This window comes from Amblyraja radiata, chromosome 15 (genome assembly GCF_010909765.2).
Source record: "Amblyraja radiata isolate CabotCenter1 chromosome 15, sAmbRad1.1.pri, whole genome shotgun sequence".
NCBI lineage: Eukaryota > Metazoa > Chordata > Chondrichthyes > Rajiformes > Rajidae > Amblyraja > Amblyraja radiata.
Genome location: NC_045970.1, coordinates 39,580,832 through 39,608,343, shown reverse-complemented (window position 1 = coordinate 39,608,343; position 27,512 = coordinate 39,580,832). Strand labels below are relative to the sequence as shown.

Below are 27,512 nucleotides of genomic sequence, written 5' to 3'. Positions count from 1 at the left end.
GCTGGTTAGTGAATGAGAGAGACACGGACACTGTTTCTTTCACTCTTTCCCGTTGAGTTACTCCAGCATTTTGTGTCTACCAACTGTTTCTTTCTCTTCACTCTACCTGAACGGCACTTAATCTGCTCAGCACGGTGGTGCAGGTGTAGTGATGCTGCCTTACAATGCCAGAGACCCGGGTTCTATCCTGACTACATGTGCTGTCTGTATGCAGTTTGTATTTTCCCACTGTGACCGCGTGGATTTTCATGCAGATTTGTACATTAATTGGCTTGTGTAAATTGTCCCTTGTGTGTAGGATAGAACTAGTGCGGGTGATCGTGGTCGGCGCAGACTTGGAGGACCGACGTGCCTGTTTCCATGCTGTATCTTTAAGACTACAACTGAAAAACTAATGGGCCTGTCCCACTTAGGTGATTTTTCAGCGAACTGCCGGCGACTGTCAAGTTGCTGGCAGTCGCCTGAAAAACCGGGAACAGGAACGACGACTGTCAGGGGAACACACACACACACATCGTAAAGGCGGGGGGCCTGGGCAAGTGGGGGAGCGCTGTCTGAAATTCACACGGTGCAAATCCAAGGTGATACAGACACACCACGATGAACAGGAAGGTTGGCCCTGTAATTAAGATGGCTAGCACAGTGTGGAACTCTGGAAACCTGGATTGTTTTCTCTGGTACAGCTGGAGGTTGAGGGGAGACTTGATACACCTATTTAAAATGATGACTTCCATAACTAGGGTAGGCAGTCAGAATCAAACTAGGGTAGACAGGAGGGGGGGGGGGGGGGAAGGGGCATAGGTTGAAGGTGAGAGGGGTAACGTTTAAAGGAGATGAGCAGAGGGTGGTGGGATCCTGCCGGGGATGGTGGTGGAGACAGATAAGATAATGGCATTTAAGAGGCTTTTCGATAGGCTAGTAAACATACAGGAACGTAGGGATAGGGATCACGTACAGGCACATGGCATCATTTTCGGCACGGAAATTGTGGGCCGAAAGGCCTTTTCTGTGTTCTATGTTCTAACTATCCCTGCATTCAAAACAACTGTGATTTAATCAGGCCCGATCTGATTTATTTTGACAAATGACTGATTCGAGAATGTAGTTTTCCTCCAATCAATACTGTCCCCAGAATATTTCACGGAAGAGACAGTGATGGAAGTAAAATTGAAACGAGTTAATGAAGGAACAAGAGCATTTTTGCAATCGTCTGCTCTGGAGCTATCTGTGTGTCTCGGCTAGTGGATCTGACATGGTGTTGTTCAGCGAGGGAGTGACAAAGATGAAGCATCGAAGACGGGAAGCTCAGTCAACGTTGGACAAGTTAACAGAGTCCAGTGCAGCACAGGAACAGGCCACTCGGCCCACAATACCTGTGCCGAACATGATGCTAAATTAAACTAATCTTCTCTGCCTACACGTGATCCATATCCCTCCATTCCCTGCACATTCACTTACTTATGGAAAAGCCTCTGAAATGCCACTATCGCATCTGCCTCCACCACCACCCCTAGTAGTTTCATTCAGATACCCACCACACTGCAAAAATACTTGCCCCGCACATCTCCTTTAAACTTCTTCCTTTCTGTTGCCAGGGCTCGAGGGCCTACATTATGGGGAGAGGTTAAGCAGGCTAGGATTTTATTCCTTAAAGCGCAGGAGGCTAAGACGTGATTTTATAAAGGTGTATAAAATTAAGAAAGGAGTAGACAGGGTGAATGAAGACTCTTTTACCAAGAGTAAGGGAATCAAGAGGACATAGATTTAAGGTGAGAGGGGAAAGATTTAATAGGAACCTAACGGGCAACTTTTTCCATACAGATAGTGGTGGGTATGTGGAACGAGTTACCAGAGGAGGCAGCTGAAGCAGCTACAATATCAACATTTAAAAGACACTTGGGCAGGTACATGCTTAGGAAAGGTTAAGTGGGATATTGGCCAAACAAGGGCGAATGGGACTAGCTAAGATGAGGCATTCTGGTTGGGATGGGCGAGTTGGGCCGAAGGTCCTGTGGGACTTCTGTGATTCTATGCTATATTGCAGGGTGCAGGAGTTTACGTATGGGTGAGAGGGAGTCAGGTAATAATGTGCAACGCGTGTTTGGACACATGGCATCAGAGGCAAATGGCTCCAACAACAGCTAGCCAAGACCCTGCATGTTGGGGCAAAACTCCTCTGACATGAACTGATACAGAACAGTCCTCCCATACGTACGGGTTAATCCCAATCTCCCAACCTACCTTCATTGTGGAGGCTGGACCTTTCCTCTGTCACTGTAGTGCTACAACGCTACAATATTCTGCACTCTGGGGGCGGAACGGTGGCGCAGCAGTAGAGTTGCTGCCTTACAGTGCCAGAGACCCGGGTTCGATCCTGACTATGGGCACTGTCTGTATGGAGTTTGTACATTCTCCCTGTGACCACGTGGGTTTTCTCCCAAACTCCAAAGACATACAGGTTGGTAGGCTAATTGGCTTGGTGCAATTGTAAATTCTCCCTAGTGTGCGTAGGATATTGTTGGTGTGCGGGGATCACTGGTCGGCGCGGACTCGGTGGGACGAAGGGCCTGCATCTCTAAACTAAACCCGTTGTTTTCAAAAGGGCCCCAACCCAAAACGTCACCTATGCATTCCCTCCACAGATGCTGCCTGACCCATAAGGCCTGTTTCCATGCTGAACGACTCTATCCTTGTGTTCCATCAACACCACCAGGAATGAAGCCTCCCATGGAGTTTTCCAGGGTAACCTGGAGTCAGAATGGACAAAGTGGATGATTCCACCTTGCCAGTGAGTGATCTTCCTCCTGCCTCGTGTTCCCTATCTCATGGACAACACCGGATGCCTCTTCTGATGCCAACTCTTTCCTCCCCCGCTTACTGGAGCAATTTTAATTGAGATGAGATTCAACCTTCAGTGGATGTCAGGACGTTTGAGAGATGTTGATCACCTATACTCTGGAGCAGTTGTGCGCCACAGATGCTGATAACAATCAAATGCTGCTGGCTGGGAGACAAATCCATTTGCTGAGTGTGCAAAGGCGTTTCATTATCCATATTTAATTCAGTCTTAAAAATGATTTACTACTGAAAAGTCATCATGCACAAGCCGGCAGAACGGTGCCAGATAGAGCGTTCTAATAAATTATGCTACAGTGCAAACCTTTCCGTAATAGCTTGCTGCTAACTCTTTATCTTCAGCTAGAGCAGCGGAAGGATGGGTGCTTAACAGGACCTCCCTTATGGAAACAGGGAAACAAACTAAAATAAGATCTGGAAAAAGTGCTGGAGTATCTCAGCGGGTCGGGCAGCATCTGTGGAGAAACAAGGAACTGCAGGTACACAAAATTGCTGGGGAAACTCAGCGGGTGCAGCAGCATCTATGGAGCGAAGGAAATAGGCGACGTTTCGGGCCGAAACCCTTCTTCAGAAGAAGGGTTTCGGCCCGAAACGTCGCCTATTTCCTTCGCTCCATAGATGCTGCTGCACCCGCTGAGTTTCCCCAGCAATTTTGTGTACCTTCGATATTCCAGCATCTGCAGTTCCCTTTTGAACAAGGAACTGCAGGTGCTGGCTTCCAAAAGAAAACACAGAGTGCTGGAGTAACTCAGCGGGCCATGCAGCATCTCTGGAGAACATGGATAAGTGATGTTTTGGGTCGGGTCCCATGTTCAGATCCGAAAGGTCACCTATCCACGTTCTCCAGAGATGCTACCTGACCTGCTAAGTTACTCCAGCACTTTGCGTTATACTTTGTACTGGAGTATCTAGCTAAACCACAATCCAGATGAAGGCTCGAGAGTGTTTCATTGTCAAATTGTCTTTTTTTGTAAAGCAGCATCTGCAGTTCCTTGTGTCAACAAAAATAAGATACCTGGTTCATCCAAGATTTACATGTGTATAGTGGTGAAGAAGATATATGGTAGACTCACATTAATTGGGGATAAGAGTCAGGAGGAGATATTGCAGCTTGATGGGACTTTGGTTAGGCTGCATTTGGAGTATTGTGTGTAATTCTGGTCGCAGGGGAAATGGGAAGCTTTGGAGAAGGTGCAGAGGAGGATTACCAGGATGATGCCAGGATTATGGGATATTAGCTACAGGGAGAGGTTGGACAGACTTGGATTGTTTTCTCTGGAATGCCGGAAGTTAATGGGAGATTTGATAGAAGTATATAAAATTATGAGAGGCAGAGATTGTCAGATCAAAAGTCAGAATCTTTTTCCCAGGATGGAAAAATTAAATACTAGAGGGCATAGCTTTAAGGTGAGAGGGGCAAAGTTTAAAGGAGATGTGCGGGGCACGTTTTTCACACAGGTGGTAGGTACCTGGAACTGGCAGCCAGGGATGGTGGTGGAGGCAAATACGATTGTGGCATTTAAGAGACTATTGGATTGGCACACTGATATGCAGGGAATAGTGGGATATGGATTATGTGCAGGAACATAAGTGTTTGTCTTGGCATCATATTCGGCGCAGACTGTGGGCTGAAGGGACTTTTCCTAGCTGTACTGTTCTATGTTCTATGTGTATGATCAGGGCAGGGCAGGAAATAGCACCTCCTGTTCTTCTTCCCCTTTGCTCTATCTATTGTACTTGAGTTGTAACTGATTGTATCTATGTATGGTATATCTGATCTGTTTGGATAGCATGCAAAGCAAAGCTTCTCACTGTACCTTGGTGCACGTGAGAAAAACAAACCTAAACCGTGGTAGGGTTTAACCAGGTTGAAATAGAGTTTGAACCATTCCCATGGACAGGATCCCCAAATTACAAAGGGAGAAAGTATTGGAATAAATTAATATAAAGAACGAGGGTTAGTATTTCCACAGGAGTTCTCCAGCTTTCCAATGTAATCTCTGCAATTTTTGTTATGATTTCTAACAACACAGAACAGTACAGCACAGGGACAGACTCTTCGGCCCACAATGTTCATGCCCAACATGAAGCAAAGTTAAACTAATCTCCTCTGCCTGCATCTTGGTGAACTTGCAGGGACGGGATTGGGAACATCCTCAAGAGGGAATTTCTGACCCCAATCTTGGTTTTAGGGACACGGGGTTGGGCATGATGCCTCTATTTTAGATGGGGAAGGACCACAACATTGGTCTTTCGTCTCCCATCCATATTGTCTCTCTGGTGACACAGAGTGGCAGGCGGACATGTTAGGCGTGGGGTGCATGGCTCTTGAAAGTGACACTGTCCTAAGTGCGGATTCAGAGTCATCGTGCTTGCAATAAAGGATAATTATATTGGGATTAGTTCTGCTGACAGTTGCCGGACATAAAACTGGTCAGGGCCATCAAGAGAAGGAACTAAGCCATTAGTAACAGCTTGAGAATGTGAGCTTCTGGAAAAATGTATTGATAAATAATCCAGCATGACCTCGTGATCATAGGGCAATAGTTTGAAGGAGAGGTGCGTGGCAAGTTGTTTTTACTGGGTTTTTTAGATGAGCAGAGTGGCACAGCTGGTAGAGCCAGAGACCCAGGTTTGATGCTGACCTTGGGTGTTGTCTGTGTGTGGAGTTTGCACGTTCTCCCTGTGACTGCGTGGGTTTTCTCCGAGTGCCCCAGTTTCCTCCCACATCCCAAAGACGTGCGGGTTTGTAGGTTAATTGGCCTCTGCAAATTTTCCCCTAATGTGCATGGAGTGGGTATATGTGGCGAACTGCCAGGGGAAATAATGTGTAGGGCGGAACTTCGGATGCTGGTTTAAAAAATTAAGGCAGAAACAAGAAGCTGGAGTAACTCAGCGGGTCAGGCAGCATCTCTGGAGAAAAGGAATAGAAAGGGTCTCAACCTGAAAAGTCACCTATTCCTTTTCTCCAGAGATGCTGCCAGACCTGTTGAGTTACTCCAGCTTCTTGTGTCTGTCAGGGGAAGTAGTTGAGGCAGGTACTAAAACAACATTTAAAGGATATTTCTACAGGCACAGATAGTTTTGAGGGATATGGACCAAGTACAGGTAATTGGACGAGCTTAGATGGGGTATCTTAGTCAGCATGGACATGTTGGGCTGTAGGGCCTGTTTACGTCCTGTTTGACTCTATAACCGACATGAGTTACCTTAATGAATGGTGGGCAAAACGCAAAATGGTGGAAGAACTCAGCGGGTCGGGCAGCATCTGTGGAGGGAATGCACAGATGATGTTTCGGGTCAGGACTGATTGGAGTAGTGTGGAGAAAGCTGGGGCGGGACAAAGTAATAGAATGTTGGAGCTGGCATAAGAGGCCAAATGACCCACTCCTGCTTAGTTTAGTTTAGAAATACAGCATGGAAACATGCCCTTTGGTTCACCGAGTCCGCGGCGAACAACAATCACCCTGTACACTAGTTCAATCTTACATACTATGGACAATTTACTGAAGCCAATTAACCTACAAAGTTGCTCCTCTTTGGAATGTGGGGGGAAACCAGAGCACCCTGGGAAAACCCATGCGGTCAAAGGGAGAACGTGCAAACTCCATACAGAGAGCACCAGTAATTAGGATTGAACCCGTGGTCCAGGATTGAATCACTCTGGTGGTGTGAGGCAGCAGATCTACCCCTTCGCCACTGTGCCTCCCTAACCTGGATCTATATCTTATGACAGTGTTAACACTGACATTATATTTTAACCAGAATAGCTTTTGAAAGAAGCAGCTGAATAAATGGGAGGAAAACACTGAGAAAGGAATGGGGAAAGCTGGAAAATGCAATAGAGGCACCCATTGCTGAAACGTTTTATAATTTGATGCAGGTTTCACAAGCAGGAGAGATGCCATGCATGGATGAATCATTTTGTTTATGCAACTACTGAGGGTTATGTCCACTGTTTTATTTATGAAGCAGCAGTGTTTGGAGACCACATATCTGTTTCCTCATCTGCCCGAGGGTGAATATCTACACACCCTTTCAAAGAGGGAGATTCACCTGGCAGTAGCAAAATGTTATACATTTAATATCACGGCATAAAAATAGATTGGAGGTTAAAAACTGGTAACATGCACAAATTATAAAGGTTCAAATGATTGTTCAAACAGACAATGCCTTAGCTGGGAGATGACCATCAAGCTGTGGCATACTGCACTTTCGTGCTTCAAATCAATAAGAAAATTATATCGAAGGCTTTATTGAGTAAAGCTCATCTATTGAGTTGTAGATCGCAACCACTTATGCAAAATGCATGCTTAAAAAACATTTTTGCTGCCTTTTTGTCCCCAACAGTTCAGTCACTGCTGTGAATAGAATCTGGTTTGACTTTTCAAGCATTGCATGTCACTCCAGCAGCTCCCAAGAGGCAAGTGCCTGAGACACAGATGAGTTTAAGTTAAATTAACAAGGGAGATAGGAATAAGAGGCAATGAATAGGAGAAATGAAGAGAAGTGGGAAGGAGCATATGTGGAGAATTAACACGGCGTGGGCCATTTGGGCCAAATGGCCTGTTCAGTCTCTGCAATTAGGCACAGTAGATTAGTCCAATCAGAAGCTGCAGCTCATGAACCATGGTCATCTGGTCTCAAACAGCACAGTGCTCTGTCCCATTTGCGTTCACCTCCCTTCCATCACGGGCCCACAGGCTAATGGGGTTGCTTGCTGGAGGATGGATTATAAAACGGATCACAAAGATTTATGAGGATGTTGCTCGGACTGGACGGCCTGAGCTATAGGGAGAGGTTGGGCAGGCTGGGACTTTATTCCTTGGTGCGCATCTTTGTAGAACAGAGTTTTCTGAATACTATACGAGTGCTCTCCCCACATCATATAATATTCAGAAAACTCTGTTCTACAAAGAACAGAGTGACAGGGCCTCCAGATACCCCCAGGGCAGAGAATTCTACAGATTCACCAGTCTCCGACTGAAGAAACTTCTCATCTCCATTCTAAGCAACCTTTCCTTTTCATAGAAAGCATACTGAAGGATTGCATCACAGCTTGGTTTGGGAACAGCTCTGCCCAAGACCGCAAGATATTGCAGAGTTGTTGATGTAGCCCAGTCCATCACACAGAATAGACTCTTCACCAGCTTCTCCATCTACACTTCACGCTGCCTCGTGAAGGTGTCCAACATAATCAAAGACTTGACCTACCTGGTCATTCCTTCTTCTCCCTGTTCCTGCCATGGAGAAGGTACAGGAACTTGAAAGCGCGCACCACCAGACGTAGGAATAGCTTCTTCCCCTCTGTTATCAGACTTCTGAACGATCCTTCCATAAGCTAGGTGACTGCCCCAATTCACCTCTACCCCATTGTGGACATTAGACTGTGGATTAGATGTGCTGAGTACAATATTCTGCACTCTATCTTCCCCTTAGCTCTACCTGTTGTACTTGAGATTGACTTGATTGTATTTATGCATAGTATTAGCTGATCTGTTTGGATAGCATGCAAAACAAAGGTTTTCACTCTACCTCGGACACGTGACAATAATAAATCCTAATCTAAAGCCTGTGCCCCTGGGTCCTCTCCTCAACACGAGGAAGCATCCAACCTGCTCCCACTGCATGTCCAGCTCTTCAGAATTTTGCAAGTTGTGATGAGATTTCCTATCGTTCGTCTAAACTCAAGAGAATGTCATCCCATACTCAATGTCTGCTTGTACAGCATGATCACCATCCCTACAAACTGTCTAATGAATCTTTACCGCACTCCGTCAATGGCAAGTACAACCATTCTTCGGTAAGGAGACCAAATTTGTGCATAATGCCTCAGGTGTAGTCCCATCCTGAAACATATAGCAGGGAAACAGGCCTTCTGAACCAACTTGTCCATGCTGACAAGATACCCCATATGTACCTGCATGTGGCCCATATCTCTCTAAACCTTTTCTATCCATGTCCCTGTCCAAGTGTCTTTTAAATGTTTTTGTACCTGTCTCAACTACTTCCTCTGGCAGCTCGTTCCATGTACCCACCGCCCTCTGTGAAAAATTTGCCCCTCAGGTGTATATTAAATCTTTCCCCTCTCACCTTAAGCCTAGGCCCTCTGGCTCTTGATTCCCCTACCCTGGGTAAAAGACGCTTTGCTTTCACCCTATCTATTCCCCTCAAGATTTTAGACACCTATTTAGGATCACCCCTCAGCCTCCTGCACTCCAAGCAATAAACCCCTAGCCTGCCCAACCTCTCCCATTGAGACGCAATTGAGACGGAGATGGAGACGGATTCCGACGCAGGAATCATTGTCTCCTCAGCTGAGCCTGCTTCTCCAGCCTCAGTCATGTTCGATGATCAGCCCATGACTCTGATTGTATTTGCATTAATTTAATTTGTATTGTTAAACATCAATAGCGAGTAATTTGATTAGAGAGGAGTGGTGTCACTGAGGCACTGCACAACTGCAGTAACATTGTTTTCCTCCTGCACTCTCACAGTGAAGGCCAAAATGCCATTCTTCTCTTAATTGCTTTCTGCACCTTTACGACTGTTATCGTCTTCCAGAACTCCGTAGTTTCCGGCATTGATCCTGTAAACTGGAAATAAATAAATGTGACCTCGTCGGGGGGGAGAAAACAGGGAAGCCTTGTGCCAGTGGCAGGTGGAGTGCTGAAATCCTCAATGAAGCACGTCATGAGTGAACATCTCAAAGAATACAGTGCACAGTGACACAGCGGTAGAGTTGCTGCCTTATAACAGCAGCCAGAGACCCGGGTTCAATCCTGGAGTTTGTACGGTCTCCCCGTGACCGCGTGGACTTCCTCAGGTGCTCCGGTTTCCTCCCACACTCCAAAGGGGTGAAGGTTTGAAGGGTTCCGACCCGAAACGTCACCCATTCTTTTTCTCCAGAGATGCTGCCTGACCCGCTGAGTTATTCCAGTACTTTGTGTCTATCTCAGGTTTGTAGGCTTCTGTAAGTCTACATCCCTAGTATGTAGGGAATGGATGAACCAGTGTACAGGTAATCATTGGTCGGCACGGACTTAGTGGGCCGAAGGGCCTGTTTCCTCTTTGTGTCTCTAAACTAAAGTAAAATAATAGAAATAAGGAACTGCAGATGGTGGAAAGACACAAAGTGCTGGTGTAACTCAGCGGGTCAGGCAGCATCTCTGGAGAACGTGGATTGGTGACGTTTCAGGTTGGGACTAGGGCCAGACACAGCAAGCTGCCGTATATTGCAATGCAGTAATTATTAAATAATTTGTTCTAGCGATGTTAATCCAAGGATAATAAAGTGCAAGGGTAACAAGAACTCATTAGCTCTTCTTTGAAACAGTACTATAGAATATTTTATGATTACCAAGAGCAACACTCCCTCAAGGCTACATAGGGTTTGAGCTCGATCTTTTCACTCTAGTCTTTAAAGCCCTGTCCCACGGTACGAGTTCATTCCAAGAGCTCTCCCGAGTTTGCCCTGATTCGAACTCGGAGATTTACGGTAATGGCCACTCGTTGGTACTCGGGGCTCTCGTGGACATTTTTCAACATGTTGAAAAATTTTAACGAGTTTTCCCTTGCTTACCTGCCGTTAGCGAGTCTTCCCAAGTATCTGCCGTTAGCGTTACGAGCCGCTAAGAGACGTCCCCGAGCTCCGACGTACCCGCTACGTTCATTCTCCGTGCTTACCACGAGTTTGATTTATTTTATACTCGGGAGAGCTCTTGGAATGAACTCGTACCGTGGGACAGGGCTATTAGTATGAGATGACGCAACTGTCCTCTAGAAACAAGGAACTGCAGATGCTAGTTTACAAAAGAAGACACAGAGTGCTGGAGTAACTCAGCGGGTCAGGCAGCATCTTTGGAGAACGTGGAGAGGTGACGTTTTGGGTCAGGAGCTTTCCTCAGACTATTGTAAAAGGGGGGGAGAACTGTGGAAAAATGAGAGGGTGGAAGGACAAAGCCTGGCAAGTGATCGTGTGTCCAGGTGAGGGGATGAGGGGTTGTTTGGCAGATAGGTGGGCAAAGGCTAGAGATGAGAAGGAGATAAAGGGGTATAAGAAGGAGGAGAGCGATGTGATGCTGGATGAAGGGATACGAGTTAATGGGCATGGGGGGGGGGGGGGGGGGATAAGGAGTGGGGTGATATTGCCTAAAGTTCACCGTTCGGTTTTGTTAGCCTCAGAATAAAAGGAAGCACCTTTAGAAAGGAGATGAGGAGGAATTTCTTTAGTCTTCTTCTTGTTTATGGCGTGCACAGCCTAAAGTTGTAGGACAACTAGTTCTATTTGATCTTATTTGATTGTGCACGCCAGGTTGATTGCATTCGTGGAAACAGGGCAGACCACGTGAAGGTTGCAATCTCCCGCCCAATTTCTGTGGAATTAATTGCCACAGACAACTGTGGAGGCCGTCGTTGGGTATTTTTGTCGGAGATTGAGAGATTCTTGATTAGTATGGGTGTCAGAGGTTATGGGGAGAAGGCAGGAGAATGGGGTTGAGAGGGTTAGATGAGCCATGATTGAATGGCGGAGTAGACTCAATGGTCTAATCCTGCTCCTAGAATTTATGGATTTATACCGTTGGGTTGTAGCTACCCAAGCGGAATATGAGGCATTGTACCTAAATATATTCTGCAGCCTGTGTTCATGGTTTTTATATTCCGTTCACTAAAAAGCATTTGAGATCTTCATGTGGTATATGCATCTTCATTTATAAATTATATTGCAAACACTGATTCAGATCCTGTTTTATTAAGAGGGTTAGCAAAGCATTATGTATTTTATTATTTCTGAACCAAGAGCAAGATGTTAAATATCTGCTATTTAGATCTTGTGCTTGTTTTTTTTAAACAGTTAATAAATCTGCTTTGAGAGTGGGCCAACTGGTTGTTGCCTGGAGAATGTAAAAGGGCGCTGATGGGAGAATTATACCAACAGGGTATAATTTCTGATGTTTGACCCTGGACGATATTAACACTTAGAGTCTACAGCAGCGAGCACTCACTTCTGGGAGTGATCTTCACGAGAATTATCTGACAAGCTAAAAATCGCAGCATGCAATTTAACATTTCACCTGCAGAATGAGTTCACAACGACCATAAGCAGTCAAAATTTCCACATCAACACAGTTCATTTAAAGTTAATATTCATAGCAACCTCGTGCAAACTATTTAACCGCTGTGCTACATGAACGGAGTAGATGTGGAACTTTAATCTTTTGCATAATTTACTTTATCTTAACAGCTCAGACCATTACTCTCCCTCGGGTCATCCCATGGGTGGATGATAACTCCAGCTCTATGGGGTCTCTGCACTCGCGGAGCGGCTTGGCCCCAGATATTGGTTGGGTTCGCGAATGAGTATCAAACTTGGTTTGGAAAAGGCTCTGCCCGACACTGCAAAATGGATGTATCCCAGTCCATCACACAAACCCCCCCACCGTCGACTCCATCTACCCATCACGCTGCCTCAGAAGTGTAGTCCACTCCAATCATTGATCACCCCTTCACATTAGTTCTATGTTATCCCCTTTCTCATCCACTCCCTACATACTACGGGCAATTTACAGAGGGATAATTAACCTACAAACCCGCACGTCTTTGTGGTATGCGAGGAATGCGGAGCACCCGAAGGAAACCCCCGCGGTCACAGAGAGAACGTGCAAACTCCACACACAGGCAGCATCGCAGGTCAGGATCGAACCCTGGCTTCTGGCGCTGTGAGGTGGCAACTCTGCAGCTGTAACAGCTTTGAGATAATTTAGAATCCACCCACATTGCAAATCCTTCATATGCCAACTCGTCCACTGCGTAATTCCAGCATTCTCTGCGCTGCCTAATTTAAAACTCTAGTTATTTTGGCTTTAACCTTACTGCCCCTAATGCAATTGATTTCAGACAGGTGGCTCACACTATCTCCACTTACTATTCAGACCATCCAGTGGGGAAGGAATGATAGCCTGTCAGCCAATGATAAACCCCGCAGTCTGCATCTGTTAGTAAACTACTCAAACACATCATTGTCACAATTTACGCCATCGAGAACCCACTCAAATGAATGATGACTTTGCAGCTATCCGACAGTCATCCATTATCCCACATCCACAGTCACACTGCTGCAGAATGGGGCGATGCTTCTTTGGAGGAGAGACCGAGCCAGGGAGTGTCAGTCCTGACACCTGGCATTGCATTGCAAACAACACAAGAACGAGTACTTCTCTCCCTCTTTGTTCTGTCTGTGGAAAAGACGTGGTCTCCATCCAATTCAGTTTAGCGTAAGTGAATGATTGGTGAGGCAAGAGCTCAAATTACAGCTCTTCTGCTCCAGCAGCAGAACACGAGGAAACAGAACAGCTCCCAACTCTCAGACACCTCCTCCTACTTATCCTTGGACCATGACCCCACAGATGAGCACCAGGCCACTATCTCTAGCACTATCACTGACTTCATCACTTCCGGCTCCATGCCCTCCCAAGCCTCCAACCTCATCGTTCCCCAGCCCCGCACGGCCCGATTTTGCCTTCTCCCCAAAATCCACAAACCTGACTGTCCTGCCAGACCCATTGTTTCTGCCTGTTCGTATCCCACCAAACTTATTTCCACATACTTCGACTCCATCCTATGCCCCCTGGTTAAATCCCTCCCCACCTATGTTCAAGACGCCTCACATGCTCTTCGTCTACTCCATGACTTCCGTTTTCCAGGCCCCCATTCCCTCATCTTCACCATGGATGTCCAGTCACTCTACACCTCCATCCCCCACCAGGAGGGTCTTAAAGCCCTCCTTTTCGTCCTCGTCCTCGACCGCAGAACCAACCAATCCCCGTCTACTGATACTCTCCTCCGCCCAGTGGAGCTGGTCCTTCCCCTTAACAACTTTTTATTTGACTCCTCCCATTTCCTCCAAATACAAGGCGTAGCTATGGGCACGCGCCTGGGCCCTAGCTATGCCTGCCTCTTTGTAGGGTACGTCGAACAATCTTTGTTCGAGGCGTACCAGGGCCCTATCCCCAAACTCTACCTCCGCTTCATCAACAACTGCATTGGTGCTACCTCCTGCACCCACACACAACTCACTGACCATCCATTTCACCACTAACTTTCATCCTGCACTCAAATACATCTGGACCATTTCCGACATTTCCCTACCATTTCTAGACCTCACTATTTCCTTCGCAGGTGATAGACTACTGATCGACATCCACTATAAACCCACTGACTCCCATGGCTATCTGGACTATACTTCTTCCCACCCTGCTTTCTGTAAGGACTCCATCCCCTACTCCCAATTCCTCCGTCTGCGCCGCATCTGCACCCAGGATGAGGTGTTCCATACCAGGGCATCGGAGATGTCCTCATTCTTCAGGGAACGGGGATTCCCCTCTTCTACTATAGATGAGGCTCTCACCAGGGTCTCTTCTATACCCCGTAATTCTGTTCTCACTCCCCATCCCCCCACTCGTAACAAGGGCAGAGTCCCCCTTGTCCTCACCTTCCACCCTACCAGCCGTCACATACAACAAATAATCCTCCGATATTTTCGCCACCTCCAACGGGATCCCACCACTGGCCACATCTTCCCATCTCCTCCTCTGTCTGCTTTCCGCAGAGACCGCTCCTCCGTAACTCCCTGGTCAATTTGTCCCTTCCCACCCAAACCACCCCTTCTCTTGGCACTTTCCCTTGCAACCGCAGGAAATGCTACACTTGTCGTTTTACCTCCCCCCTTGACTCCATTCAAGGACCCAAGCAGTCTTTCCAGGTGCAGCAGAGGTTCACCTGCACCTCCTCCAACCTCATCTATTGCATCCGCTGCTCTAGATGTCGGCTGCTTTACATCGGTGAGACCAAGTGTAGGCTTGGCGATCGCTTCGCCCAACACCTCCGCTCGGTTCGCAATAACCAATCTGATCTCCCGGTGGCTGAGCAATTCAACTCCCGAATCTGACCTTTCTGTCCTGGACCTCCCCCATGGCCAGAGTGAGGACCACCGCAAATTGGAGGAGCAGCGCCTCATAACTTACACCCCAGGGGTTTGAACATTGACTTCTCTAACTTCAAGTAGCCCTTGCTCTCACTCTCCCTCCATCCCCTCCCCCTTCCCAGTTCTCCCACCAGTCTTACTGTCTCCAACTACATTCTATCTCTGTCCCGCCCACTCCCGACATCAGTCTGAAGAAGGGTCTCGACCGGAAACGTCACCCATTCCTTCTCTCCAGAGATGCTGCTTGTCCCGTTGAGTTACTCCAGCATTTTGTGTCTACCTTATTTTAATGTTCCTATAACTCTTTTTCAGTCCGAGGCATTACATTTAGAGTGATTCTCAAAGTCTCAGCAGTGCTCACTCCTATTTACTTCCCAGTGGAATAGAAACTGCAGAGTCGGTCCAGTTTCTTAAAGGGAGTTTGTCCAGATTTGGCTTTTAGGTTTATTTGTAGTTCACAAGGTTTATAAAAATGTAGGTGGGTTTCTGATGATCTATTTATAACAACGAAGGTTGTCAAATGAAGGAACGCCGTGCATCTGTTGCATCTGACAATCCATCAATGCAAATCTACCTTTGACAAAAAAAAGGAAGTGCATTTTAATTTTTAGCACCAACATCACTCAGCTTGATGAGTGCAAAGCAACTCTCTGAAGGAAACATGATGAAGTGAGCGCTCGTTAGTCACTTTACACATGTTGCTTGCAAAAAGGCAGCAAAAAAAAATGACAAGAATCAGAAGCATTTATTCAAATGCCAGGCACATTTTAGTTATCAGCAGACAACAGCTGGCTGCACCTAATGTAAAATTCAAATAACCTCCCGTGAAATAAAATGTACTCCCAAATTAACATTGGACCTTTATACATACAGATTGGAAAAGTTTCTCCTCCCCCCCCCCCCCCACCACATCCAGGTGTTGTCTTGTGCCTGTGTGAACACGTACGGATGTTTACCCGTGGTGAACAAACGGAATACACAATAACAGGTCGGAAGCAAAGAGACACAAGAGACTGCAGAAGCTGGGATCTCGAGCAACACACAAAGTGCTGGAGGAACACAGCAGCTCAGGCGGCATCTCTGGATGATGGTTCGAGTATGAAGAAGAGCCCGAACGTGAAACGTCGCCTTTTTTCTCTGCACAGATACTGCCTGAGTCGCTGAATTCCCCCCAGCACTTTGCTCTTTTTTAAGGACAGAAACAAGGATCAGTTTTTTAAGAAATTAATCCAAAAATGAAACCGCCTGCAAGTAAAGGAGACTCTTCAGAATATATTTAAGATGTTACTGATTTTTCTAACCATGTGCCCTTCCATTTAATTTTAGGAATGGTATTTTTTTAAATGTTAGTGCCAGACTTAACGATTTTCCTTCCCATAGATTTGAGTCGTATTCTCTGTAGTTCAAAAACTTGATTGTATTAATGTACAGTATTTGTCTGATATGTTTATCCAAACCCAACCCAAAATATCACCTATTCCTTTTCTCCAGAGATGCTGCCCGACCCGCTGAGTTACTCCAGAATTTTATGTCTATCTTCACTAGGATGTTACCTGGGCTTGAGTTATAGGGAGAACTTTGGGACAATTTTTGGAGTACAAAAGGCTCAGGGGTGACCTTATTGAGGTGTACTGAGGCAAAATACTGTGAATACTGGAAACCTGGGAAAAAAGATACAAAAAACATCCATCTGATCAGAAGCACTCTCCGAGCAAGAAACATATTTAAGTGCAACGTCCCTTCATTAGAATTCCAGGTTCATCCAACTTTTGAGGATGGACCACTGTCCTGACATAGAGTGATGGAACACTGAAACTGGCCCTTTGGCCCAACTTGCACTTGCCGACCAAATGTTAACTTCCTTTTTCTTTTCATCGCCACTGCCTCACCTGCTAAACATTTCCAGCATTTTTTGTTTACATTTCAGCAATGCGTCCTGGCAGTGATTTTAAAAAATAGGTTTTCAACCCCAAATCCTTACAATATGGGAAATTTGCACGTTGCTTTGCTGTTCAACAGCTCTTAAGGGCCTATCCCACTTTCACGACATAATTCACAACCTTTTTTACTCGTGGACATTTTTCATAATTTCATCAAAAAAAAACACCCCGCCCTACATATTGCCACGAGCACCCACGACCTACCTACGACCTCCTACGACCTCGTGACAACCATGCTGCGAGTACGAGTCAAGGGCAAACTCGGCAGAGGTCGTGAATTAGGTCATGAAAGTGGGTCAGACCCATAACTTAGAACAGAAAGAACGGGCTAAACCAACTAGAGAGCGGTCTTGACCGACCTCTACCTCATTGGAGACCTTCGGACTATCTTTAATTGAACTTCACTGGACCTTATCTTGCACAAAACATTATTCCCTTTTTTCTGTATACTGTGGATGACTTGATTTCAACCATGCATAGTCTTTCCACTGACTAGATAGCACGCAACAAAACGCTTTTCACTCTACCTTGGTACATGTGACAATATACAATAAACAAACATGTCAAAATGAAACAAAATGGTCACCACACCACTGTTCCGTCTTACTTTAATACTTCAGAGATACAATGCGGATACAGGCCCTTCGGCCCACTGAGTTCATGCCGACCAGCTGATCATTCCGTAAACTAACACTATCCTAGGGACAATTTACAATTTTTACTAATGTCAATTAACCTAAAAACCTGTACGTCTTGAGAATGTAGGAGAAAAAAACGGAGCAACCGGAGAAAACCCATGCGATCACAGGGAGAACAAATTTCCCACTGACAAAATTTTTGATTCTGAACTTTAGTTTGTGCCATACATAAAAATCCCCGCTGGAAAAGTTCAAATATAGAACAATCATTTAGTTAGAACTCAAACATACCTGCAATTGCACTTGAAAATAAACCCAATGCATGCGTGTCATCCACCCATTTGATATCGAATCCTTTTTTCCTGCCAAAAAAGCACTCACAGTTATTAAGAGTTCAAACATTTCCAACGAAGAATTAGACAGCTGTTATAATCAGGTCTATTGAGACACGCAGAGACAAACATTCAGAGTACCCAACTGTATGGTTAGTAAAGGCAGGATTTGAATTAACTTTGCTAATCACTGTTTCAAGCTTTGGTTTCGTTTCGTTTAGAGATACAGCATGGAAACAGTTCCTTCGGCCCACTGACTACATGCCGACCATTGACCACCAGCTCACACTAGTTCTATGTTAATCCGCTTGCTTCCCGAGATAATTCACCTCCGTTATCCTGACCGCGGTCTACATCCCATCCCAGGCAGACGTCCGTCTGGCACTGGAGGAGTTGCAGGGCGTGGTCAACAAACACCAGACGTCTTACCCCGAGGCATTTACCACCATTGCTGGGGACTTCAATAAGGCGAACCTCAAGAAATCACTCCCCAACTTCCACCAACATGTCTTCTGCTGCACCAGAGGACCTAACACCCTCGACCACTGCTACACCACCATCAAGAATGCCTATCGTTCTATCCCTCGCCCTCACTTCGGTAAGTCCGACCATACCGCGGTGCTGCTTCTTCCTGCCTACAAGCAGCAATTAAAGAGCGCACCCCCAGAAGTGAGGACAGCACAGAGCTGATCGGGGGGGGGGGGGGCAGAAGAACAACTCCAGGACTGTTTGGAGTCTGTAGACTGGGCAATGTTCAAGGACTCGCCAACGGACTTGAACGAATATGCCACAGTCGTTACAGACTTCATAAAGAAATGTGTGGAGGACTGCATCCCTACAAAAACCTTCCGAGTGTTTCCCAATCAGAAACCTTGGATGAACTTTGAGATCCGCACTCTCCTGAAGTCCAGACACAGGGCATTCACCTCCAATGATACAGTGGCCTACATGAAGACCAGATACGACCTTGGTAAGGCCATCAAAAAGGCCAAAAGGGACTTCTGCTCCAAACTGGAGGACGAGACAGATGTTCGGCAGCTGTGGCAGGGTCTGAATGCAATCACCTCCTACAAGGCAAAACCAGGAGGCAGCTCGAATGCCGGTGTAACATCACTCCCTGACGAGCTCAATGCGTTTTACGCACGCTTTGACAGGGAGAATACTGATGTGCCTTCCCGATCCCCCATTCGCTGCGATGGCATTTCAGTCTCAGTCACAGAGGCCGATGTCAGGAAATCCTTCAGAGGGGTGAACCCCCGAAAAGCACCTGGACCTGATGGTATACCCGGCCGTGTTCTAAAAACCTGTGCGGACCAACTGGCGGGAGTTTTTACGGACATTTTCAACCTCTCACTTCTGAGGTCTGAGGTCCCCACCTGCTTTAAAAGGGCATCAATTATACCGGTGCCCAAGAAGAGTAAGGTGACGTGCCTCAATGACTATCGACCAGTGGCACTAACGCCGGTGGTGATGAAGTGCTTTGAGAGGTTGATCATGGAGCAAATCAACTCCTACATCGACAAAAACCTGGACCCACTGCAGTTCGCGTACCGCCACAACAGATCAACAGTGGATGCGATCTCGCTGGCCCTCCACTCCGCACTGGACCACTTGGACAACAAAAACTCATATGTCAGGCTGTTATTCATTGATTACAGCTCGGCATTTAACACAATCATCCCCTCCAAACTGGTTACCAAACTCGCAGAACTGGGTCTCTGCGCATCCCTCTGCAACTGGATCCTCGACTTCCTCGTCCACAGACCACAGTCTGTTCGTATTGGTGGAAATGTGTCAGCCTCAATAACAATCAGCACGGGAGCACCTCAAGGCTGCGTGCTCAGCCCCCTGCTGTACTCACTCTATACCCATGACTGCGTAGCGAACCACAGTGCGAACTCCATCATCAAGTTCGCTGACGACACCACTATTGTGGGGCGTATCACTGATGGGGATGAGTCAGAGTACAGAAGAGAGATTGAGCAACTGTCCATATGGTGCCAGCGCAATAACCTGGCCCTCAACACCAGCAAAACCAAGGAACTGATTGTGGACTTTGGAAGGAGTAGGAGGGGGACCCACAGCCCCATTTATATCAACGGGTCGATGGTTGAAAGGGTCAAGAACTTCAAATCCCTGGGGGTGCACATCTCTGAAGATCTTTCCTGGTCCGAGAACACTAACGCAATTATCAAAAAAGCTCATCAGCGCCTCTACTTCCTGAGAAGATTACGGAGAGTCGGATTGTCAAGGAAGACTCTCTCTAACTTCTACAGGTGCACAGTCGAGAGCATGCTGACCGGTTGCATCGTGGCTTGGTTCGGCAATTTGAGCGCCCTGGAGAGGAAAAGACTACAAAAAGCAGTAAACACTGCCCAGTCCATCATCGGCTCTGACCTTCCTTCCATCGAGGGGATTTATCGCAGTCGCTGCCTCAAAAAGGCTGGCAGTATCATCAAAGACCCACACCATCCTGGCCACACACTCATCTCCCTGCTACCTTCAGGTAGAAGGTACAGGAGCCTGAAGACTGCAACAACCAGGTTCAGGAATAGCTACTTCCCCTCAGCCATCAGGCTATTAAATCTGGCTCGGACAAAACTCTGATTATTAGCAACCACTTTCTGTTATTTGCACTACCAGTTTATTTATTCATGTGTGTATATATTTATATCATGGTATATGGACACATTTGTCTGTTTTGTAGTAAATGCCTACTATTTTCTGTGTGCTTAAGCAAAGCAAGAATTTCATTGTCCTATACAGGGACACATGACAATAAACTCACTTGAACTTGAACTTGAACTTGCTTATCCACTCCCCACACAATAGGGGCAATTTACAGAGGGCCAAATGACCTAAAAACCTGGACATCTTTGGAATGTGAGGGGAAACCTGGAAGAAACCCACGCAGTCACAGGGATTTAGCCTGGGTCTCTGGCGCCGTGAGACATCGGTTCTACCAGCTGCGGCACTGTGTTGCCCCAACTGGTCTTGGTTTATATATTTACTTTAACAAGCGAGCGTTGAATTGATCTTGAGGGTTAAAGAAGGAGAAATTAAGAGTTATGCATTTGGGTAAAGAACTTACAGTGCCCTCCATAAAGTTTTGGACAAAGATCCATCATATATTTATTTGCCTCTGTACTCCATAATTTGAGATTTGTAGTAAGAAAAAAATCACATGTGGTTAAAGTGCACATTGTCAGATTTTATTAAAGGGTATTTTTATACATTTTGGTTTCCCCATGTAGAAATTACAGCAGTGTTTATAGATAGCCCCCCCCCCCCCCCTCCCCCTCCCCCTTTCAGGGCACCATAATTGTAATAGCAAATTTCCAATTCTTCCAGTGTCTAACGTTCCTTTGCCATTATTACACAGGTAAGTAGGAGTGATCTTACACAGACCAAAAAGAACAGATCTTCCAGTCGTTATTTCCAGTTTAGTTGGTTTTATTGAAGTAGTTGTACAAACAAAGAGATGAACGAACCAGGTTTTCCTTATTCTGAATACAAGTTGTAGCTTGCTGTTCTCCCCAATCTGGTGAGTACTGTACTCCCCACCCCTTTGCCTGGTCCGATCACCCCCTGTCCATTATGCCCATATGTATACGCCCCTCTGTGCATCTAATGGCTGCCCGCAAGTGTCCAAAACAATACTGCAAGATATATTGAGACAAAATAATATAATGTGCCAAGAGTAGCTCACCTAAACATAAATGGAACCGACACACCGGCCCCTAATTGTTCTACATATATAACAAAACAATTACCAATGAACATTAAAAGGAGCTATAAAAGCTTTACATATTATCAAAAACAAAGGTATGTACTTTGTGTTGGCATTTAATCTTCTTTTGGGATTCTTCAATCTTCTTCTCTTCCTCCTTCTTATCCTTCTTCTTGCTGCACCTAGGTCTCAGCTTCTTGGAGCAGACATATCTTAGTTATCGGTCTTTCCAAGATGTTGTTCTTAGTCTGAAATCGAACTGTGCGCACAACTGTGTGTCTGGTATGGGTCTCCAATATTCTGCCCATTAGCCAGGAGCCTCGTGGTGCAGTGGAATCAACCACCACAACAATGTCACCAGGAGCAAAGATTCTCCTCACCCTTGACCATCGTTGTCGTTCTCGGATTACAGGCAGGTATTCTTGTGTCCACCGTTTCCAAAAAAGATCTGCCATATATTGCACCTGTCTCCATCTGCGTTTAATGTACAAGTCTTCCTTCACAAAGAGTCCACGTGGTAGTATTGGCTTGGTCTTCAACAGAAGAAGACTGTTTGGTGTAAGTGTTTCCAGGTCCATTGGATCATCAGAACACTTGGTAATGGATCGATCATTTAAAATAGCTTCAACTCCACAAATTAAAGTTGGCAATCCTTCATCGTCCAGAACATGTTCTTTAAGAACAGAGTGCAACACACTTCGAAGCATGCGAATCAATCGTTCCCAAACACCGCCGTGATGGGATCCTGCTGGAGGGTTAAAGTTCCACCTTATCCCTCGCTGGAGCATATAATTCTGGATCTTGTCCTGATTCAAGCGATCGAGTGCTTCTCTCAATTCCCTTTCCGCTCCGATAAAATTAGTCCGATTGCCATTGTCTAATCTTAAAGATGAAACTTGACCTCGTTGACAGATGAATGTTCGTAGTGCATGGATGCAGGAGTCTGTGTCAAGTGTAGATGCAACTTCAAGATGTACTGCCCTGCTTGCCATGCAAGTGAAGATTACATCATACCTTTTAACAAGACTTTGTCCTCTCTTGATCTCTATAGGTCTACTCCTATATCTGTAAATGGAGGCTTGTCAGGTATAATCCTCTCCAGGGGCAAGTCTGCCATTTTCTGTTCTCCAACTCTTCCCCGTTGTCGTTTACAGTCTGTTATAACCTTTCTTGCAGCAGATAATCTAGTATCCTTTACGGAGGCGAGACAGCATATGATTTCTTCCTCCATGTCCAAGCTGTTCATGGATATGTCACAATAGTAGTGTTATGTGAAGGTCCTTTGAGAGAATATTAGAATGTTTGGCCTCTTCAGGCATCACTAGTCTATTCAGGCGACTCTCAGAAGTTCATTGTTCAGCACCCGATCTAGCTTGTACAAATGACTGCTTCTTTTGACTCCATTTTTACCAGCTTCTAATACTGATAGCTTTTCTTCGAATCTTTGTCTTTGACTGAAAGAGATGACTGTGCTTTTTGCTTGGAGAAGATCTTCAGGACATAAACACTGTCCGCAAAATGTTGCCTTAAAGACTTGCATCTCCTTATCAATCTTTTCCTTTAGTTTGCCAGGATCCTTTTCAAAGCTACTCATAGCAGTCTCAATCTCCTTTCTTTTTCGAGTCAACTGCAAGAGTGTTGTCCTTACTTTAAGAAGCCAAGCTGCCGCAGTCTTCACATTCCTCCATGATGAGAAATAGGTAATCAGAGAGTTTGTGGGGTTCAATAGATCCTTGACAGTGACCTTCATTGTGATGTCTTGCTTGATTTCTGGATCTTTAGCAAAGATTGCAGATTCCAAGTGAAGTTTTGGCCATTCTCAGTCTGGCTTACAGAGAAACTCTGGTCCCTTGATCCATCTCTTACTGCTTAAGAAGCAATCTGCTGTTAGTCCTCTAGAGGCTTCATCTGCAGGATTTCCCTTTGTGCCAACATATCTCCATTGTGATACATCAGTAGTAACCCTTTACAAAAGAGATCCTGTTTGCTACAAATGTTTGGAAGCGTTTGGTTTAGTTGTTGATGTACTTAAGCACTGTTGTGCTATCGGTCCAGAAGATGGATTTGTCCAGTTGAAACTGCAATTCCTTACGCAGCATTATGTCCACTCTGACAGCTAGGATTGCAGCTCTAAGATCCATTCTGGGAATCGTCATTTGTTTTAATGGTGCCACTCTGGATTTTCCCATTGTGAATGCAACATGCACTTCTTTGTTATTGTCTTCCAGTCTTTGATATGAAACAATACTGTAGCCACTTTCGCTTGCGTCTGGTGCAGCTGTGCATATCTGATTTGACTAAAGCTTGCAGGCTTCATGCACCGGTTCACTTTCAATCCCACCATCTTGTTGAGATCTGATAACCATCCTGTCCATTGCCGAGAGAAGGTTTGGGGTATGTTTTCATCCCATCCGAGTCTTTCCTTACAGAGCTCCTGCATGATCAGCTTGGCTGGCAGAGTAAATGGTGCTAGAAATCCTAAAGGGTCGTATATAGAGCCGACCGCGGACAAGATGACCCGTCTTGTGTATGGTTGTTTCTGTACAGCAATTCTGAACTTGAACACATCTGTTTCAACGCACCAGTGCAATCCCAGTGCTCTTTCCATTGGCAGGTTGTCTTTGTCCAAGTCCAACTCCCTGGTCTCCTTGGCTCTGTTTTCTTGTGGAATAGTTGCCAATACAGCACGGCTGTTGCTGATCCACTTTGACAGCATGAATCCTCCCACTTGGCAGAGGGAAGGCAGGTCTCTTGCCATTTCAACTGCTTCGTATTCCGAACGCATGGATTTTAAACAATCATCTACATAGAAGTTGTTCTTTACTGTGTTTGTCACCTCTGCTGGAAAGTGTGCCTTGTTGTCTTTAGCGGTCTTCCTTAATGCAAAGTTTGCACAACTTGGTGACGACACGGCTTCAAAAAGATGTACCTTCATCTGGTATTCAACAAGATCTTTCTGCACATCACCCTCGGACCACCGCAGGAATCGCAAATAGCCAATATGCTTTTCTGATACCTTAACCTGATGGAACATTGCTTTGATATCAACCATCAAAGCAACCGGTTCTTGTCTGAATCTGATGAGAACTCCTATGAGTGAGTTGGTAAGGTCTAGACCCTGCAGCAGTTGGCAGTGAAGTGATGTTTCTTTGAAGACTGCTCCACAGTCAAAGACCACCCTTAAGGTCCCTTCCCTTGAGTGATACGCCCCGTGGTGAGGGATGTACCAGAGTTCTCCATCACTTCGATTCAGCTGGTCCACTGGTACCATTTCAGCATAACCATTGTCAATTATTTCTGTGAGGAAAGATGTATATTCATCATGACATTTCTTATTCTTGCCAAACCTGCATTTCAAGCTCTGGATGAGCTGCTCTGCAATGCAACGGTTATTTGGCATGCTGACACTTTCTTGTTTGAAAGGTAAGTCTAGACAATACTGTCCATCTATCATCTTTGCTGAGCGATTCTCTTCTCTGGACATTACCTCTGTTTCCTTGCTGGTTCTTTCACTGAAGTCGTGATTGTATTGTTTGACCAGTAGCTCCTCTAGGTTTACAATGGATATTCGATTGACAGCAGCAGCAAGGTAGCAAGTTTCATTCTTGCTTGTCCTTTCTCGGGACTATAGATGACCCACACCAATCGGGTCCTCTTGGCGAATGGTCCATCCCCTTGGCTGTTGACCAGCCACGTTTCCAATACCTTTGAAGCATTTGTTCCGATGAGTAAGTTGATGCCAGAGCCTATTTCAGGAATCTTGATATCCTTCAAGTAAGGCCACTGTATCAGGTCTTCCTGTCTGGGATTGTTTAGCTGAGAAACAGGCATGGTCTTATGTGTGAACATATCAGATAGTTGTATAAAATCGTCTTGGTCCAGACTAGATATTTCCAAACCTGAGATATGACTGATCACAGGCTTCACTTGGTTCATGGTACGCAAGACAATACTAGGCTTTTACCCTGTAATGTTCGGCCTTCTCATCAAGCTTTCTGTGCAAAAGGCAGATGAACTTCAATGATCCAAAAATGCGTATGTTTGCAACACTGTGTCCCCCTTGTGGCTCTTTACCTCTACTGGTACTATGGAGAAGATGCAGGTTTCTTCACTGGCCCCAATATGACCACACATATGAGGTGAGGTAACAGCATTACTCACAATTGGCTTCTCATTCTATTCTGCATGCTCTGGCTTCTTACCTTTCTTCTTCTGTTCAATGTGAAGTATTACAGGATCATTTTGGTTGCACACATCACAAGTCAAACAACTCTTGCAGTCTTTGCTCATGTGCCCTATCTTCAAACACCAAAAGCAGACTCCCTTCTCCTTTGAGAAGTCTATTCTTTCTCTGTGCCCTCTGTTCTTGATCTGTGGACACCGCCCCAATGTGTGACCACTTCTTCTTGATCTCTTGGCCTCAAGCACATTGATCCTTGCATTGGTTGCTACCAGCTCCATCTCTACTTCTAGCTGTTCCATCTCTCTTTCCAACTGTTCCTCTTATGCCTCAGTCTCTCTTTTCAATTGCTCCTTCTCTCTATTCAATTGTTCCTCTTGTGCCTCAGTCACTCTTTTCAACTGCTCTGTGCCTCAAGCTTGTGCTTTTTTTTCATGACGGCAGACCATTCCAAGAGAGCAGCCTTTTCTGCCTGAGCTTGTAAGCAGGCAGAGGCCGTTGAAGATGCACATAATGAAGAACTAGATTCGTGGCTTGATTTTGGTTTTGAGATATTTGAAACACTGTCATCTGGTCCAATTTTTTCTGAGTTTGCAACACTCTGTTGTACAGCACTTTCAGCAATGGAGTTTGTAGCTTGCTTTCCAACATCGCCACCTTGTGACTGAGCTTTGGACATACTGCTCACTATCCCTTTAAGACACGTTGACATAAAGAGTAGGCCTGCGGCTGGTGTTTCAAACAACTGATATCGTTCTGATTCTCAAGGTCACTTCTCAATTCTCCATTTTAGAAGCCGCTTTACAATACAGATTATCATATATAGCTTCTCCAATAAAGCTTAATGCTGTACGTACTCACTCTCTCCCTGCGCGTTGGCTTTCGAGATTTCCAATCTTCGTTAGTCAGATTAGCGCAGGTGGCCACCTTGTCCAGTTGATCCTTGCGTCAGGCTTGTGAAATAAAACAATCTTTTGTTCCGTTTGAATGATTCACAAGCTCCAGTTTCACTCATGGAGCCAGTTCTCACTTAAATGTAATGGCAAATTTCCAATTCTTCCAGTGTCCAACGTTCCTTTGCCATTACTGCACAGGTAAGTAGGAATTATCTTACCCAGACCAAAAAAATCAGATCTTCCAGTTGTTATTTCTAGTTTAATTGGTTCTTTATTGAAGTAGTTGTACAAACAAAGAGATGAATGTACCAGGTTTTCCTTATTCTGCATACAAGTTGTAGCTTGGTGTTCTCCCCGATCTGGTGAGAACTGTATACTCTACACCCCTGTGCCTGGTCTGATCACCCCCTCTGTCCACTATACCCATATGTATACGCCCCTCTGTGCATCTAATGACCGCCCCCAAGTGTCCAAAAACAATACTGCAAGATATATCTAGACAAAATAATATAATATGCCAACAGTAGCTAGCCTAAACATAAATGGCTTCAACAATAATGTTTGGGACACATGGTTTCACAGGTGTTTGTAATTGCTCAGGTGTGTTTAAATGCCTCCTTAATGCAGGTATAAGAGAGCTCTCAGCACCTAGTCTTTCCTCCAGTCTTTCCATCACCTTTGGAAACTTTCATTGCAGTTTATCAACAAGAGAACCAAAGTTGTGCCAATGAAAGTCAAAGATGCCATTATGAGACTGAGAAACAAGAATAAAACTGTTAGACATTAGCCAAACCTTAAAGGCTTACCAAAATCAACTGTTTGGAACATCATTAAGGAGAAAGGCAGGCCAAGGAAGACCTCCACAGCTGATGACAGAAGAATTATCTCTCTAATAAAGAAAAATCCCCAAACACCTGTCCGACAGATCAGAAACACTCTTCAGGTGTGGATTTGTCA

The 27,512-nt window shown here is 45.5% G+C and overlaps 1 protein-coding gene across 2 annotated transcripts in view; it reads right to left on the bottom strand.

Annotated features, from left to right (window-relative positions):
• Positions 1-27,512, bottom strand: part of r3hcc1l (R3H domain and coiled-coil containing 1 like) — a 212,820-nt gene that overhangs the window by 50,741 nt on the left and 134,567 nt on the right. For both annotated transcript variants that reach the window (XM_033034151.1, XM_033034150.1), the window contains exon 4: positions 17,709-17,779. In XM_033034151.1, coding sequence (XP_032890042.1) covers positions 17,709-17,779 — 71 coding nt within the window. The remainder of the gene's footprint in view (positions 1-17,708; positions 17,780-27,512) is intronic.